Below are 18,565 nucleotides of genomic sequence, written 5' to 3'. Positions count from 1 at the left end.
TTTGTTTTAGTGTTGCCATTTAATAATATATTGAGAATTTACTAACACTTTATAGAGTACTGGTGATACTGCATTATTACTGTTATGCAACTTAAAAGTTATCTGCACTGGAGGATTTTTTGTTTGTTTCAAACGTATTATGAATCTATTTGAGAGCAATTATATTCTGGATCGGTAAGACAACATTGTGTACAATACCACAAATTTCCTTTGTACTAGATCGTAAGACCTTAGGGCCCATGTATGATTTATACATGAAGTTACATTATTAAACCATCCTCTGTCTTACAATTATAAATCAGATAGTGTTAGTAAAAATTCTTTAGTGCAATTAATACCACCTAAGCAACCTAAATAGCTTCCATAGTTACTATACACCCCATCAGTAAGAGGAGAATTAAAACAGAGAACAACACATTTTATCAGCACCATTTTAACTCTAAGCACTGATCTGGATTTCAAGAATTACTGATGAGTAATTTGCATCTTTGTCTTTTATTTTGCTGCCTTAGCAGAGCTGCCACATTTTTGTTCTTTCTGAGAAAAAGATTAAGCAAGAGGCATTAAAGCGACTCTTGGACCTATCAGGGGCACAAAGCTAGAGGTTTGTATCATCATCAACAAACGTAATTGCTCAGTTTTACCCGGGCACAGAGATCCTGCGGTTTAGTGGAGAGGTTCTGAGGCATCTCCCTGCAGCGAGTGGAGAGATTCAGAATAGCAGTGGCAGCCATGTGTGCTGCCTCCATGTCATGAGTATAGTCAAAGCTGCTCTTGCTGCAGGTGCTGCTGGCACTGCTGCCTCCACCACAACTCATATTGCTGCTGCTGCTAGGGGCATAGCTGCTCGTTGTACTGCTGGTGGGGCTTGAGTTCTTGCAATAACGTTTAGCTGTGGGAAGAAATAGGACAAGGATGACTCAAAAGTACGAGCACGTTACATAAATGACAAGAAAAACAGTCTACGGTGGGTGAATTCTATAATGAGCAACAGTGACTGATTAAAAAAACAAAGGCAACAAAAAGGATGCAGGTATTCTATGATTTTGTGCGTGAGTCCTTTACCCAAGCAATCGGGTGTGTGTTAAACATCCCATTAGAAATAAATCCGGAGGGTGTGACTGTACACCGTAGTGACAAACAGGCCAGAAGTAGCAAACAAACACGGTGCATGAAATTTCAGCAACGGCACAGGGAAACACTGCTTTCATTCCATAGTAAGAGCCGATTATATATTTGTACGGGGACTGTTTGGGTCACTTGCTTTTATTAAGAGGTGGGCATATAACGATAGGACACTTGAGTGGTATTGCACCAGCAAATTGGGCTAACTCCGGATTCACAACCGACCTTAGGAATCCCACTCCCTGGAGCTAGTGGGGATCAAGCTCATTGGGAGGATAATGTGCTTGATCTCCAGGCCAGAGTGCTAGCCATACGTCCTTGGTAATCTCAAATTGACCAAAGTGTTCCTCCATTCTGCAATGAGGGCAAGTACTGTGCTGGTCATGAGAAGGGAAAGGAGGAGGACTAAATGGAAAAAAGAAGGTGGCCGTAGAATGAAGGATCAGGCATTGTTCAAATATGGATGTGGGGCCCTCACAGGCTAAAGCAAATGTAATATAAACAGAAAAAATAAATGAGCTCAACGGTGTGATTTTTAGAGGTGCTGAGCACCAAAAGCTTCCTGTTGAAAACAACAGGAGTCGTGTACACTCAGCACCTCTGATAATCAGGCTACAAGGGTGTATTTAACTATATAATGATTGACACACATTGTAAGGCTCAACGGATGCTCAAGAAAGCACTACAGCGCCACATCAGGCTTAAGCCTGCACAATTAATTCCCCTCTTCTTTAAACAGAACATGACAATATTGTTGGCTTTTTTAAAAAACATGAATATTCACATTTTATAGCCAAAGGAATTAAAAAAAAACCAATCACACTCCTGGCCCAAAATAAATGGCTCAATTATTTTTTTAATAAATGACTGAGAAAAAATGTCAGTTGGTCTATTGAACCCAGAGTTTTTCAGATAGCCCACACACTAGAAGTCAATGTCAGCAGTTACACATACATGCATTCATGGTATAGTGATTTCTCCCCTTTAAGGTGGAGTTCTGTATTCTGCAAAGATCATACTGAACAATATAATAAATGTGTTACAATGCCATGTCATTGTGCTATAGAATATATGCGTAATTGCTGGACAGAGGGTCCTATATAAAGGCCCTATATAAAGGGTCAACACACTAGTTAGATCTCTTTCTCCACAGTTTCAATTTATGCCAACCTCTTCAGGTGTGCTGCGGCAGACATACATGCAGTAATCTGCTCCCTTGAGCACAGCCTCTTTATGGACTACATTCTGCCTGGAAAAGCAGAACAGGAGAGTCTAATGCAGAATTTATCTTATACTCCTTACTTCATCCCTTTCGTCTGTACATTTTTGGAAAAGTTAATGAAGTCATTGTTTACTGTAAGTGAAATAAAATGCTTAATTCATAGCAGATACAGAAGTTTTCTCAGGAAACCCACATAGTACATAGGTGTGATTTTTTTTTAACGAAATGGATGGTTAAGATTCAAGAAGTTTCTTTTTGTTTTGCATTCTTTAGATCACTGTTGTTTTCTGCACATTCACAGATAATAATCCTGTGAGTTATTTCCCATGACATATTTTACACCAAATTTCATTCTGAAACTAGTAGTCAATATTGGTCACTAAAAACTGAGCATTTATGCATGGTTGCTACATTCTGGTAGCCAAGATACTCAACTAATTCTCTAAACTTACAACAGGAAATAAGTACAGTATCTCAGTTACCACTGTGTTGACATAGTAAGTGTTGACTTTTTAACAGCAACCACTTTGCACATGTAATTCGCAAAATTAGGACTATATTTCAAACGAATAAATAACATGCCTTTTCTATCACTTGCAAAAGAAAAATGCAGCCATATTAGACATTTGAGAGTTGATTAAAATTAAATTAAATATGAGATAATATAAGACATTTTATATACCTATATCAGTACAGAGAGAGAGGAAGGGAGGGAGGGAGAGAGGAAAGCAGGGAGGAGTAATAAAGAGTTTTCAACATAGGATTAGCCACAAGAAACTCTTCCAGGCTCTGACACAGACTCCCTCTGTGACCTTGATAAAATCACATGATCTTTCTGCTTCATTTTCCCCATTAGTAGAAAGGCAATCACAATATTTAATCTTAGGCGTGTTGTGAGGATTAATAAATGATTGTTTGTGAAACGCTTTGAGGGTGAAAAGCATTATATATGTATTAAGTATATGTGAATGGCTGTGGTCATTTTAGCTTGAGCTTTACTGTACAGTTTCTAATCACTTCTTGCAGCCTGGATTATCTACCTCACATTACTTTTGAAAAAGAAATTCAGGACTCTTGTTTATAGTGAATTCAGATAGAGTGAAATCCATCTGCAGAGAAGGGGAATGGCAGTGACATTGTCCGAATAAAAAATAAAACACATTTTGCAGTTCTGCTTTCGAGCCAAATAGTGATTTAGTGCATTGCTATGGTGCAGGGTCGCTGGGACTTCTGTAATCCAACTATGCTTTGTGGCCGAGTGGCGAACCAGAAAGCAGAAAGCAATCTCTTCCATCAACGACAGCCACATTGCTCTCAGGCAGCCGCTCCAGGCAGCTCCATTTCCAAGATTCTGACTTTCCCCTGATGAACTACATACGGGATGATGACAGTGGGGTCAGTGCTTCTCTAATATCCCAAAGGCTCCTCCATAGCTAAGTAAGCTGGGGAGTGGCAGCTGCCCCATCAAAATTAAGGTATGCAGTCCTTTCCAAACAAACGGGGTTGATGAGAGAATGAGACCCAGTTCCAGCATCCTCTATCCCCAGCACCAGCAGCCTTGGTACCAGTTCTATTGTTCAAGTTAACCACAGCTCCATCAATTTTTCTGAACCCCATAGGAGCTCTTCAGGGACTGTAGAGCCCCAGTGCAAGGGAGTGAGATGGAAAGAATTCAGGGAGGACTGCTTGACAACTTCTGGGGAGAGGAACAAATTTGCACAAGTTTTCCACTATCCCTGAATAGCTCCCACCTGCAGAGCTCTGTGAACTCCTCTGGACACTGGGTCCAGCTGTTCTCATCATTACTGCCATATAAAATAAGCCTATAATGTATCCCATTATGATGTTGTCCCTAAAGGGAAAATAAAGCCAAACAAACAAATCCTCTTCCTTATAAGATGATCTCTCTGTAGCATCATCAAGGCATCATAGCATACAACATACAGAGTCCTCTCCTTGTGTAATTCTTATTAAAGCTTACACACACACACACAAAAACACAGTCCATGCCACTCACACCAATTTATTTGCTGAATATATCAGCCCCATGACATTTTCCTCATGGTCTGTGACACAAAGCCTGTTGCTGCCTCAAAATTAAAAGATTCAAACATCAAGTGACTCATTTTTCAGACGCTTAATACTATACATATTTCTGTTTTCCTCTTACAGTGTTTGACAGAATGAACCTTTGATTAATTACCAGTCTCCACTAAGTTTATGTATAACACCTCTTCAAAACAAAAATTTCTTCCCTAATGTATACAGTGGGTTCATACTATATACCTCCCAAGCTAGCCTCAATGCTATTTGAATGGGGGGGAGGGGGAGGAAGGGCGAGGGGGAGGCGTATTCCCCCTTCAGACATACAGGTAACTTCTATTTAGATTAATGGGAGATGAGTGTGTATATAGACAATGGAATAGTTGGCCATCATCTTTCATTTTAATGTTTAATTTTGGGTTTTGGGGTTTCTCACCTTTTTTTTTTTTTTAAGCTAAATTTCTAACATTTATATATTCAAAGGCCGGAAGGAACCATTATGATAATCTAATCTGACCTCTGATATAACACAGGCCATAGGACTTTTCCAAAACAATTCCTAGAGCAGATCTTTTAGAAAAACATCCACTCTTGATTTTAAAATTGCCAGTGATGGAGAATCTGCAACAATTCTTGGCAAATTGTTCCAATTGTTAATTAACCTCACTATTAAAAACGTATAATTTATCTCCAGTCTGAATTTGTTATGCTTCGACTTCCAGCCATTGGATCATGTCATACCTTGCTCTGCTAGACTGAAGAGTCCATTGCTGAATATTTATTCCAAAATGCCATTTTGAAATGAAAAGTCAAAACACAATGTTTGAAAATGGTCAAAACAAAATGTTTTCAAAACAAAGACAAAACATTTCACTTCAAAATGGCCAAAATAAACTGCTTTGACAGTTTTGATGTTCTTTTTTCCTAATTTTTTTCAGTAGAAACTATTTACAATATTTAACTCAAATTAGTGAATAGTTGTTGTGACCTGAAAAATGCATTTTTAGGTGAATTTACTACTCACTGAAAAATAAATTTCCCAGCTCTGCTCTAGAGACTGCAAAGTTCCTTAAGGAAAAACATTTCTTAAGGAAAAGGTCTTTTCCTGAGACTGGCAAGTTATCGCTGCTTCCCTTTCATGCCCGTAATAACTAAAGCCATAGAACTTTAGTTTTAACACCGTGGGGGAAATCCTGACCCCATTGAAGTCAATGACAAATCATCCACTGATTTCAGTGGGGCCAAAAATTCACCCCATATTTCACCCCATGTTTTTATACTTACAGCTACATACACCACACAGTACCAGCTTTTCACCCAGCAAGTTTGTAAGCCCATTAGGAATGACAACATCCTATTCCACTTTGGGGTGGGGAGAAGAAATTTACTGAGCCACATGTATCTAAAAGTGTTACCATCACTCCTTACTCATTCTTTGACTGAGATGTTGACATCCAAAGCAAGCTCGCCTCAATACTATTTCAAGGTCAAAGGGGTTTTATCCCCATACATATAGGTATCTCTCATTTACATCAATGGGAGATGAGTGTATATGTCAATGGTTCTCAACCTGAGGCCCATGTGACATCCCCAGGGCCACATAAGTAGTATATATAGTGTGGATGCCGCCCACATAACACATAGAGAGCTGCATATGTGGCCCAAAATGGTCAATAGGTTGAGAACCCGTAGTATATGTAGATAGTAGAGTAATTCCCTATCATCCTTCATCATTTAGGGCCTAATTCAGCAAAAGCATTAAGTATGTGCTTAGCTTTAAGCATGCTCTTAGGTCCAACTCACTTCAATAAGAGTTAGGCAAATGCTTGAATGCTTTGCTAAATGGGGCCTCAAACAGGATAAATTCTTGCTGTTTACACGAGAACACGTACACATATTCATTCAGTTTCTAGCGAGTAAACAGAGCATGTACATAATAGGTAGAATTTTTAGTGCAAACCTGTTGACTTAAATGGTGTAACTTATCAGAATTTAGCCCTCTATCTCTATTAAGTTGTTCCTTTGAGGGTGGTTTAAGGCACTTTTACTCAGAAATGTCTGCCTTTTTCCACCCTCTCTACTAGTGTGAAACAACCTGCTTACTGATCTCATAGGAAAACTTAACTATCAAAAAACATAGGAAAGATGGGGACAGCAGCTGTTACAATTTCCTCCTTCTCCACTCACCTACTTTTCTAAATCAGAGTCTGTTTTGAGGCAACAGCAGAGACTGTTCCACTAACCCACACTTACTCCTAATTTACTAAACAAAATCTGGGATTTCATAGGCTAGTCAGTGAGGAACCCCAAGCACTTTATCTTGTAAGATGAATTTATCTAGAAAATAAATTGTTCCATGTTGCATAAGAAAGAGAGGAAGGGAATGTTGTGATGTTATACTGATAGGTCTGGAATATCCCAAAATGGGACAACTCCAGCCCTTCATTCTTTGGCCCTAGGGGGTATTGTTCCTTGGTCCAACTCCTCTCCCCTGCCAGCCAGCCACCACCATCACACTTTCTCTTGCCCAGAAGGAAGAAATAGCCTCAGAGACAGGTGTTGATGCCACTTTCATTCAAATCCCGATCATTTTACCCACATGAGTTCTCACAGTGAATTCAACAGGAATCCTCATGTGGATAAGGTGAGCAGGGGCTTTTAATTAATTGACGACTAGGGGGCTGAATTGCAATGAGGTCCATGTTTTCTCCCCAGAGAGCAAGCACATTACATTTATGAGTTTCCTAAACTACTATACAAGAGCAAGATTCCTAATGCAACCCATGCGCCCAGGTCCTCCCAAATGGCAGCATAATACACTGCTACTGTGCCACAAGGACTGGCTCTCCTCTGTAGATTTTTTTGCAGACTCAGTACATCCCAAGAACTGAATAGCTAAGGATGTTCTCTTCTCAGTGCAACAATCCTGCAGCAAGCACCATATAAAATAATGCTTTTTAGAAAAGTCTTTAAAAATAACTTAAACATAACAATGTCATGCTGTGAATAGCATTCCTCTTAATACTGTATGAACATGAAGGTATGTCTTATTTTTATGAAGTTTACATATACAACAACATTATTAACTGTAAACTTGTCTCTCATGTATAAGAGTGTGCACCTCCTACCATCATATCCTTTGGGGGATATATCCCTGGATTGCACCTTGGGAGCTATGGCTCTCTTGCCATAGGCATGGTTGTCATAACTGTTATATTCAAACGAAGTCTTAGAGTATTTCTCTAGTTCCTTGGCCAAGTTGGAGCGGGGTGTGGTGGTGGGGACATTGTTTCTGTAGCCATACTGAGGGATCTCCAATTGCTTAACAAAGCACATGGGCCTAGAAATTAAAGATATGTACAGTTTGTTAGATGCAGTTCAGTTTATTGTGTCTGTGCACAATTTATAGTTCAGATTAGAAAATCTGAGTTATTTATTGCACTCAAGAGACAGCAATATATTATTGTATTTGTTTGGTTTGGTTGTTTCCAGCAGACAAACAATATATATTTTCTGGAGCAAAGCTTAGGATAAATTAATTATAATAGCGCTAAATGTATTCTGTGACTAAAAACAATATAATTGGTGAAAAGTTCTATTTTAAAAAATACTTAAGGGTTTCTCCTTCCCTGTGAAATTACATTATATAACAATGTACTTTCTTTGGGAAGGTGGATTAGAGAGAGACAAAAAGACCGGTAGAAATTTTAGACAAATTCTTCTAGTTACTGGAAGTAAAAAACGGCACTAAGAGCTCTACTCAACTCAGGGAGCATCCTTTGAATTCTGCTGACAGTATTTAGTCTTCAGAAGAGAAGAGTGAGGGGGGATTCGATAGCAGCCTTCAACTACCTGAAGGGGGGTTCCAAAGAGGATGGAGCGAGGCTGTTCTCAGTGGTGGCAGATGACAGAACAAGGAACAATGGTCTCAAGTTGCAGTGGGGGAGGTCTAGGTTGGATGTTAGGAAACGCTATTTCACCCGGAGGGTGGTAAAGCACTGGAATGCGTTACCTAGGGAGGTGGTGGAATCCCTATTCTTAGAAGTTTTTAAGGCCCAGTTTGACAAAGCCCTGGCTGGGATGATTTAGTTGGGGGTGGTCCTGCTTTGAGCAGGAGGTTGGACTAGATGACCTCCTGAGGTCTCTTCCAACCCTAATCTTCTGTGATTATATGATTCTATTTGCATGTGGTTTGCCCTGTCACAAAAGAAGCTGGGGTCCGCCTCTTCAGGGGGAGATCCGTACACGGCACCCACACAGTCCCTCTTGCCTCTGAACTGTCATCCAGTCTCTCTGGCTCCTGCACGCAAGGCTTTAGCGGGAACTGTGACTCCTGGGGCTGCTCCACACACCACATTCAATAGGCTGGTCCCACAACACAATAAGAGATGGAGTGCAAGCTAATACAGACTTAGGCTGTACCATCTAAAATTCTCATGTGAGAAAGTGTTGTGTGACTGGGCCTTAGAGAGCAAATCCTACAAGGTGCTCAGCATCCTAAAAGCCCACTGATTTTTTAAGGGGGTTTAGGGTGATTAACTGCAGACTTCGGGTGCTTGGTACCTCAAAGGATCAAGCCCTTTTTCTTTCCCCCACAATTATAACGTGGAAATGGAAGGGGCATTCAGGGGAACACTAATTTAGTCACATGCAGAAGAGCCATCATGCCTTGCTGGCTGATGAAGTGGAAAACAATAAACAGCTAGAAATACTAATATATTTTTAGTAGTTTGCATTTCTGGATGAATTCATTTTCATAGAACTTAGACAAGAGATTGAGGTGTAAATTACCCAAGAAATTATATAATTCATACCGTACCCTTTGCTTTTCTTTTGTATGTTGGGCTCCTTTGGAAAATTTCTCTTCACTTTTCACAAAATACAATGGGCCAGATCCTCAGTCGGCGTAGCCCAATATAGTTTATGTTCATTTAAGAAAATAAATACAATTCACATAGTGCACATTCAAAACAAAACTAAAATTTTTGGCAGAGCAAAAATCCTATGAATTTGACTTTTTTTATTAGTGAAGACATTTTGAATGCAGGTGGGATGGAGACAAGTGTAAGATCAGTTCACAGGATTTAGACTTGGAACACATAAAGTCCCCAATCAATCACTGTGGGTGGAATTTATAAGACAACCCTTAGGACGTTCATCTTAAATAGATCCAAGAGTTAAAGGTAAAAGGGAAGTAGTGTCTGAGATGACAGTCATACTCGGGCTGCCTAACAAGATCTGAAACACATGAAAGACCCAGAGGCAAAAGCAAAACTGCCAAAACAGCTGTCTAAGGAGTCTGCCAGAGAACCAGATGCTGCTTTTGAAAAGCAGCTTCCTCTGCATGGCATCGGACTCCTGTGACTTCTCTCTAAAGAGCAGTGAAAGCCACTGTATTTTTGGTCTGTGTGTGATCCTGCTAATGAAGATTTGATGATTTTGTTCAATGGATATTTATTATTATTATTAAAAGCATTACTGTTGAGTAAAGTATCATGGACAGTGTCTGAAAAAAGTGAAACCAGAACTGGGTCCGGTACAGATAAAGCTACTGAAAACACTTGGGAAAAGAAAAACAAAAATCCAAATTCACTACATAACCGTTAGCTTTCCTGATGCAGGACATCGTTCTGTTTTCTCAACCCCAAGAACACAAGGGTTTGGAAAATGCCATCAAGATTTTGATGAAGTACTGAGAGAATATTCAAAGAAAGATGACTCCTTTAACAGTAAGAAACATTCATTATAAGTCACCCTATTAAAATTTAGGTCAAAATGATAACCTGACAGAGAGAAACTTATGGGAGGCCTAGAAAATTCTGTGTGCTGGAAGTTGTGGAGAGTCCTTCAAATTCTCCCATGGGGAGAAGGGAAGGATGTGGCCATCCTAACCCACAGATATCATAATATCCATGGTGAAATTCTGCAGCTCTTGGGGCATCAATATAGGGCTGGTACACTCATGCAGAAGTCCAATGCCTTTGCACTGCTCCCTAAACTCTCAGCTCCCCCAGTAGCCACATTTTTCTCCACCCACATCTGGCCCAGCGCTAGGTGCATTTAATAGTGCCGAGCTGGATTGTGCATAGGATAAATGCTGAGTCCCAAATGCATGGAGAGAGGGGGTGATTATGACAGATTAGTTCAATCTCCTCCCTCCATCAAAATTTAAACCAATGGAATGGTATTTCCATTCCTTTAATCCCTTCTGTGGGGGAGGGAGCAAAACAGAGACAATGAACTAACCCTTAAGTGTTTTTGGAAGCTAAACTAGATCAGGTATTTTTTCCATAAAAAGGTATGCTGCCAATTTAGTACTGCAAGTAGGGCTTCTGGTCTTCATTTAAACTGATATTTACTAGTAAAAGCCTGCTGAAGAAAACAAGACTTACCGGTAAATATTAGTTTATTCCCAAAAGATACCAACTTTTTTTCACACTGTTCTTAGACTTTGCACTCCAGCAGTCAGCTTTACACCAAACAATGCCTAAGACAAAAATGAGCTTTTCAGGCTTTACATGTATTTGCCAAAATAATTACCAGCCCACCCCCATGCAAATTTGTTGGGAAATAATGCTGAGAAAATTGGATCCAGAAGCCCTAATTCTAAACTCTTCTTTAAGGGAGATATATATGTATATACAACGTATATAAATATAAATGCTCAGATTAATTTAACGTGTGATGAATTTTGCATAGTATTAAGTATTATAGTGATTTCTAATACCTTAAAACCCGATCTGATGCCTGGTTTGATTTTGACACATCACAGCTCTGATGCTTCTCTTGAGCTTTAGCCAGTTTCTCTGCTGCAGCAATAGGACATCCAGAGAGGCTGCAATTACAGAAAGGAAATTTAATTGTCTTGTCCTGAGAAATTTCACATTATAGCACTGATCCAATTACTCCTTCTCCTCCTTAGTCAGCACGAGGAAGAATCTGGAGGAAAAAAGTTTCCAGAACCTTTTCTGTATACATTTCCTCTAGGATAGACTTCCTGTCTTTGAGCAACATTCTGCTTTCAAAGTTGCATGGATGATCTCATATACAATATTCTTCTCCTCCTACTGTACACAGGCAGAACTCTCATGGATGTCAGTTAACAGGCATTCAGGTAGGAAGAGGAGAATATAAGCCAAAATTTACTTTGCAGCTTTGTTTGCAGAACGTGGCCCTTTTGTTCATATACATTTTGTCACTGAAATGGTTGATGCAGATTATTCAATGTCAACACAATACAGATGAAATTTTGTGCTGCTTCACACCTCATTCAGCCTCATTAACTTCAATTAGGTTGTGAGGGGTATAAATCAGTGGAGAATTTGACTGAGTGTCTATAAACCTATATCAAAAATATATTTTCTTGCTGTTTATTCATGAAGTTAAACCACTAAAGGTCGTTCTAGTCACGTAACGTGAAAAGAACTAAGACGTCTGGACTTGAACTCTAATTTACAAATGCTGAACTATTTTTGAAGTGATAGTTAATAAGTCTGCTTCTGCTGGAAAAGATTTAGAACAGTGGAAAATAAATATCCTGGTACCAGCAGATGGTGCTCTTAGTGAATTTGTAAAATCCTGTGACCTGACAATGGAGGGGTCTTTTTCTTGTTATTGTCTGTTGCTTGGTTATGTGACCGCAGCTCCTTGTGTTCTCCACAGGAAAAGAAATTAAAGTGAAAGGCAAATCAGTGCACTCGGTGGCATAGGGTTTTAAACTAGAGACAGAGGTGCCTCTCGAAAGGGCTCAGCTTGAAATCTTACTCAGGCCCAGATGCTTCCCTCGCAACAGAAGAAAAATAGAAGAAGGGGGGGGGAGGGGAAAAGCAGAGCAAAATGCCCCAAAAGCTGCAGAAAGAGGTAAGCAGAATGCTCCCTCCACTCCTCCCTGGGTGCCAATGGCAACCCCTCTGTCTCAGTTCCACAGGGGGAAAGGTTGGGGGGCTCTACACAGGTTCAGATTAGTGCCCGCGGCAGCTGCTCTCCAGTGACATGCTCCTCTTCAGACACCGGGGATATCCTAGCAGATATCCAAACAGAAGTCAGTAGTGCTGCTGCAGCATTAGTTGCCATGGAGTCCCCTTCGAAGCTTTTGCTGCTGTGCTGCATGACATTAGTGGGAGGCAGCCAGTGGCTGCATAGCTCCAGAGAAGAAGGAGGTGCCACAGAGCATTCCAAAGAGACTGGTCCTCTGCAAGGGAATCCATGGAGCTGAGATAAGAACTCTCGGTGAAGCCAGAGCTCTGTAAGCGTGGAGGACCATACCGCCAATACCCTCTGTGGTCTCCCAAGCCATCTTGCTGCAGTTCATGTTAAAAGGAGCTCAGTAATGGGAACCTTGGGTAGTTTTCTGTGCTCTCTGCCCACCTTCCCTGGGTTTTGCCATTGGAAGCTACAATGTAGAGCTCAATTTCCTTATGGAAAAGTCATAAAATATAATAGAAATGATAACTTTTCTGTAAGTTTTTAAAAATAATCCCTAGGATGTAACAGAAAATGAGGTCCATTCTATAGGATGATTAAAAAACTCTATAGAAAAGTATCATTTTGTGTGGAATTCTATTGGTTTCTAGAATAATTTCTATGAATTCTATTGCTTTCCTCATCTTGAAAATCAAAAGTACTTTTCCATATTGTTTCTTATTCAGGCAAAATTCTCATTAATTTTTGCCTAAATATGGACTTCAGGTTGAGCCCTTGGATGGTAGAAAACTTTAAATTGTATAATATATATGTAATTGAAATGGTTTTTATTATTTATTCATACAAAATTGTTCTTATGATTAGAGTGGAATTTTTCACGCAGTATGGAGTCATCACTCATAAAGATGAACATTATATGAACCATAACTCTGTCCTGGTCTTGATAGTTTTTGCGGTCTTTTTCTTTCTTCTATTACTTTCTGCTTAAGGGTCATATGCTTCTTTTAATACAACTCTAGCTAAGTTAAAAAAATAAATAAAAACAAGCAAGTGATGCTTAAAACGTTTCTTACATGAATCAAATTAATTTTGCACAGAAGTCTCTTCACATTGTAAAATAAGTTTAAGGATTTTATGATGCAAAATGAATAAATAAAGCACACTAAGCACCATCTGCCATCTTTAAAACAAAAGAACAAAATCACATACACATATACACACACTCTCAGAACAGACTGCAAGAAGTGCTGCAGCTCTGAAGCAGTGTTCTCTCTAGACTATTAGACCAGTGATGGCTTCCTTACCTTCTGTGAGAATTCCTGTTGCTATTTACGTGGCCCCGACCTGTGCAGCCTGGTGTAGGACACTTAAGAACATTTTCATGCATGGCAAGAACTTGACAAGGAGAGTAAGAGAAAACAGCAGCGTATGAAAGCAAGAAAAAAAAATCAAGTCCCAGTATATATGAAACCATTTAAAAACCAAAAACCAGGATTCATTAACGACCAGCATTCCTCAAAATACATGTAACCAATAAAGTCTGATGAGGGAAGGAGGTGTCGTGACCTTATGCGCATTAACACGGGTAACACTGTACAGTGAGAATTATGGAAATTACAGAATCTAATAATTAATGTGTCTCTTTGTGATGGTGAAGGAGGAAACTCCCAACATCCTCTCCATACATAAATGCTGAACACTGATCAGCTCAATAGTAACAGGTGGATCGGGATCAGCCCAGTAATAAAGTGTGGATTGTGATTGTGTAATACAGTTTTATGCACTTATAATAAAGCCTGTGAGCTAAAATCTGCTCTCAGTGATACCAATAAAAAATTGAGTTTCTCCAGATTTATATCAGTACAACTGAGAGCAGAATGTGACCGTATTATGCAAGTCAATTCAATTTTACTAGGGTCCAGTTCTGCCCACAGTCAAATGGGTGTAGTCAATGGAAGTTACTACACATGTAAGCATGAGGGCAGAATTGGTCCCTTTCTCTTTATTTTAATTCTCTATAAATCTTAAATTATAAGAATGCAAATTGAAAAAAAATATGGAAAAGAAACTCCTAAGCAGTAAGCACTTTGTAAAGTTGAGGGCTGGTGGAGTGATTAATCATGAGAGTAAGGAATAGGTAGCATTGGCTTTAGCAAGTTGGGTGCAAGATTTGCCCCCAAATTCTTTCAAGGCAATTCTCTTCTGAATTTCAACACTCTTGCTATAATGGGCCAAATTATCAAGAGGTTTTGTAAAACGGAGGTACATTAACAAGGAACTAGACTGGGGCCTTTCCTTTTGTATGACAAGAAACATATCTGAATCCATGTCTCTAAAGCTGGATGGCTAGTGCATTAATGTACAGAACTAGGCCGTTCAGCCTCTCCAAATAGCTCCCATTTTATTCACATGGGATGTACTCATGAAGTCATTGTTTAGTTCTCACTCAGACAAACTCTGCTGAAATCAGCGAATGCTTTGGCTGAGTAAGAATTGAATAAAAACCAAGCAGACACTTGAGGATTTAATCCATAGAGACTGATTCAAAGATCATCATCACCACCATTACCACCACCACTGGCAGTGTATTAAAATGTGTGCAGATGCAAAAGCTTTACTCTGAAATTCCTGCTATTCAAAGCTGTTCTTGAAACATGCTTCACAAGGCCAGCATAACAGGAAAATTAGTTCAATAAATAAATAAAAAGATGAGCTCACCTTTTTCATTTTAGTAACTACGGAACATGCAAACAGTTTAAAGCTATATTCTTCTTTGATTTACAACATCTTCTAAAGAGCTTTATTTTCACCATTTACAAAAAATGAGAGAGAACTTTAAGCACCTGAGAAAATATTTGTACTTCAGAAAATTACAGGTCAAATTACAAAAATGGAAAAATGAATTAATTTAATCTGCTGTAGTCACAGATCAACCAAGATGCCGTGAGGTTCCTTCATTATCTTAATTCTAGAAAGAACAACCCGGCTATGAAAGAGAAGACTTTGTGTTAGACTCTCTCTCTCTGTGCTAATACAGTTCTGACTTCCCTTTCTGAGACGACAACTTTCTTGGTGATTTGGGGCCTAATTCAGACCTGCCTTATTCCAGTTTTATGTCAGTAAATGCACTGTCATTAACAGAGTTATGCCACTGTAAAACTGGAGTTGTGCAGTGGTGAATCAGGCTCATGGTCTTCTATAGTGTAAGTCTTAAGGGCCTGATTCTCCTTTCACTTGCACTGGTTTTATACCAGTGAAATTCCATTGGGTCTGATTTTTCTCTGCATGGAGACTTCTGGACATCTGTACAAAATGGGTGTTAAATGTTGCCCTTCCGATTTGGATGGGTTTTGCACCCATTTTAATTTACACAGGTGTAAATGACTCCTCAATTTGCAAGACAATGGAGAAACAGGCCCACAGAATTCAATGATGTACATGGTGTCCCATTTCACACCAGTGAAAGTAAGAAAGAGAATCAGACCCTAGCCAGATCCTCAGCTGGTATAAAATCAGCACAGCTCAGTTAGCTTCAGTGGAACTATTCCAATTTATACCAGCTGAGGATCTGCCTTAAACTTTCAAGACCAAATCCTTCTCTCTTCTACACAAGTGCAACTTCCTTTGACTTCAGTCCTCACAGAATTCATTCACTTTAAGGGAAGATGCACCCAAGTAAATGACAAGAGAGTATGGCTCAAAATCCTGGATACTACTACTACAGGACCAAATTCTCTTTCTCTCTCTTTTTTATAATGTACATTTCTTCATTATGTCTCCAAATAAATAAACACATAAATAAAATGGGTGGTGAGTTTTTCAAACTTGAAAGCACAATTGTTCCTGCACTAAACAACAGGGACATTGGCACTCAGAACTAAAAGCAGTGCAGTGTTTCTGGAAAATCTTTCCCTGCAGACTGAATGCATCTGTTTAAAAATAACCTAACATTCTCAGAATCAAAGAATACAGCTTTAAAAGTTGTTCTTTTTAGTTTAAAAATTATTAGAGATATGAATATGATGGAATAAAGAAAAAAACTATAGCACAGAACAGGATGCTTAACTGAGACATACCATACCATAAAATGGAAATAAAAAAGGTTGAAAAAGCATGCTAGAAAAATCTTTGGAGTTTTATCCCCAGTTTCCATGAAACAATGTGGACTTACTTTCTGGAGGGACCCTATCTTTGTGTGGGCATCCTGACAAACTGCGGTGATGGGGGTAAAGCCCCGTTACATGGCCAGTTCCATCACACCCAGGGGTAGGACATTTGCTCTCTTTCTTTTCTGTTCTTGAGGGATCTATAATTTACAACAAATGTGTCAAGTGAATTATGCTTTCCAAATTTCTGTAAGAAGGTTCATTTACTGTTGCAAGTTATTCTTTGGTAAATGTTCTTAAAAATACTAGAAGAAAAAACTGCTGCTTCTTAAAACAATTTTGTCACTTTTGTTCCCGTTATCTTCTTTTCATACCACAGGCTCCTATGATCCCAGCAATACTTATCATAGTGATTGGGGAGTGACCTTCTTACAGCAAAGCCACACCACTGTCAATCAATGTTCTCCTGGCAAGCATCAACTTAAGAGTGTAAAGACACTCTGAAACTGTTAGCTGGTTCCCCCTTTCTTTTCAGTACTATTTGCCTGATGTACTGAAGCCTGCAAATGTACTGTCATAGAAGTTCAGTCTCTTGAGGTTAGCAGACCCAGCTCCTTAGCATACTGGATTCAACGATTCAGCACAAATATATCCTTATTCAAAGTCACTCTAAGCAGATGACACTGATTTTCCTAAATTCCTTATGAAGGTAGTAGAATACAAAAGCATATAAAAGCATTTTTTTCCTCCAGTAAGCCATGATAGGGTAAAAGATCTAATCAGATGTAACAATCCCTTATTTTGAATTTGGGCCATTATAATCATGCATCTATAAAGTTTGTGTATTCGTAAGCTTAAAAGGTGAATAATCTTCTATAATGCGGTTTGTTTCTTTGTGTACAAGTCAACGAAAGGGCCTCAGGAGACTTCTGTTCAATAAACTATTGTTTTCTGCCAAGAAAGTAATGGAACTGCTGATGAAATTATTCCTGAACTAGAACTTGATCACATATTTCGTCAGTTTGCTTCCTGTAATAGAACATTTGTAAAGTAACATCTCAGGGCTTCCAACTCAGCACGTAATACAAGCTACACCACATCATCTTTAACACTGTTGCCTGATTTATACACCAGTATTTAAGAAAAACGTTTCATGCTACTCTGGCTACAAAGATTCCGTCTTATTCTAAGTTAATAGCTAAAAGCAAACATCATCACCCATTCTAGTTCTTCCATCAGTCCTGAATTCAGAACCCAAACTGATCTATCATCTTTTATGTATTTTATGCTGCTCCTGTTATTTCTTTGCTGCAGGATTTATGCTTTTTTGCCTTTGGAAATAAGGTTTTGCTATTAGGTTTCTATTAAGTCTTATGGTAAAAATCAGCCCTGGGTTAGCAGGTACAACCCCAGTGACATCAAGGGACCCTTTCAGTACTTCTAGAGATTTGGGTGCAATCTCTTTTTAGTAGATAAAGTGTACAGACTACCCACAGTTCACATTCAGTTGCAGGTTTTTATTTTTATAGTCTCATGTGGTTGTTGCATTTTCTAAATTCCAAACCCTTGCTCAACCATCTTGGCTTATGAGAAACTCTTTATCATATGGTGATTGCTCTCCTGGCCTAATTTCCAATACTAACTTTTAATATCACACTTTAAACTTAGCTGTCACAAATGCATTTCTAATTGCTAATGTTTTATATTAGTTTGCACGTATGTCAGGTGTAACATACAGTACTATGTTTTCTGCTGTTCAATGGTAAATGTATTTATTTACAAAATTTCATCTTCAAAGCTCTGTCCAGTCGCATAAACATCACAAAACCCCTGTGAAGTAGGTAAATACCATTATCCCCAGTTTACACTTTGGGAAATTGAGTTTTAGCAGTTAAACGCAAGGGCACAGAAGGAGTCAGTATCAGAGCTAGGATTAGAACTCAGGAGTTCCTTCCACATATACCTGTGCTGAGACCACTAGACCACCAGTCCCATTTTCATTCTCACACACAACTCTGTACAACTCTTTGTATAAAGCACACTGAAATGTGGGGAAAGTGTTAGATAAGTGAATAAATCATAAAAATAAATAAAATAAGTATAATGTAAATATACCAGTATTCAAGGACTATTAAAATGCAGATGA

The 18,565-nt window shown here is 39.0% G+C and overlaps 1 protein-coding gene across 21 annotated transcripts in view; it reads right to left on the bottom strand.

The window, feature by feature from the left end:
- The window catches only part of MYT1L (myelin transcription factor 1 like), a 384,710-nt gene that overhangs the window by 88,631 nt on the left and 277,514 nt on the right, over positions 1 to 18,565 (bottom strand). For 18 of the 21 annotated variants that reach the window (XM_048845392.2, XM_048845389.2, XM_048845399.2 and 15 more), the window contains 5 exons: positions 16,485 to 16,619; positions 13,618 to 13,708; positions 11,118 to 11,225; positions 7,519 to 7,730; positions 645 to 892 (listed from right to left, as the gene is read on the bottom strand). In XM_048845392.2, the coding sequence (XP_048701349.1) occupies positions 645 to 892; positions 7,519 to 7,730; positions 11,118 to 11,225; positions 13,618 to 13,708; positions 16,485 to 16,619 (794 nt within the window). The remainder of the gene's footprint in view (positions 1 to 644; positions 893 to 7,518; positions 7,731 to 11,117; positions 11,226 to 13,617; positions 13,709 to 16,484; positions 16,620 to 18,565) is intronic. The other 3 variants (XM_048845406.2, XM_048845407.2, XM_048845402.2) reach the window with 2 other exon arrangements.

This window comes from Caretta caretta, chromosome 3, assembly GCF_965140235.1.
Source record: "Caretta caretta isolate rCarCar2 chromosome 3, rCarCar1.hap1, whole genome shotgun sequence".
NCBI classification, from domain to species: domain Eukaryota; kingdom Metazoa; phylum Chordata; order Testudines; family Cheloniidae; genus Caretta; species Caretta caretta.
Note: the sequence above shows the minus strand (reverse complement) of the source record. Positions and strands in the feature narration are given on the sequence as shown.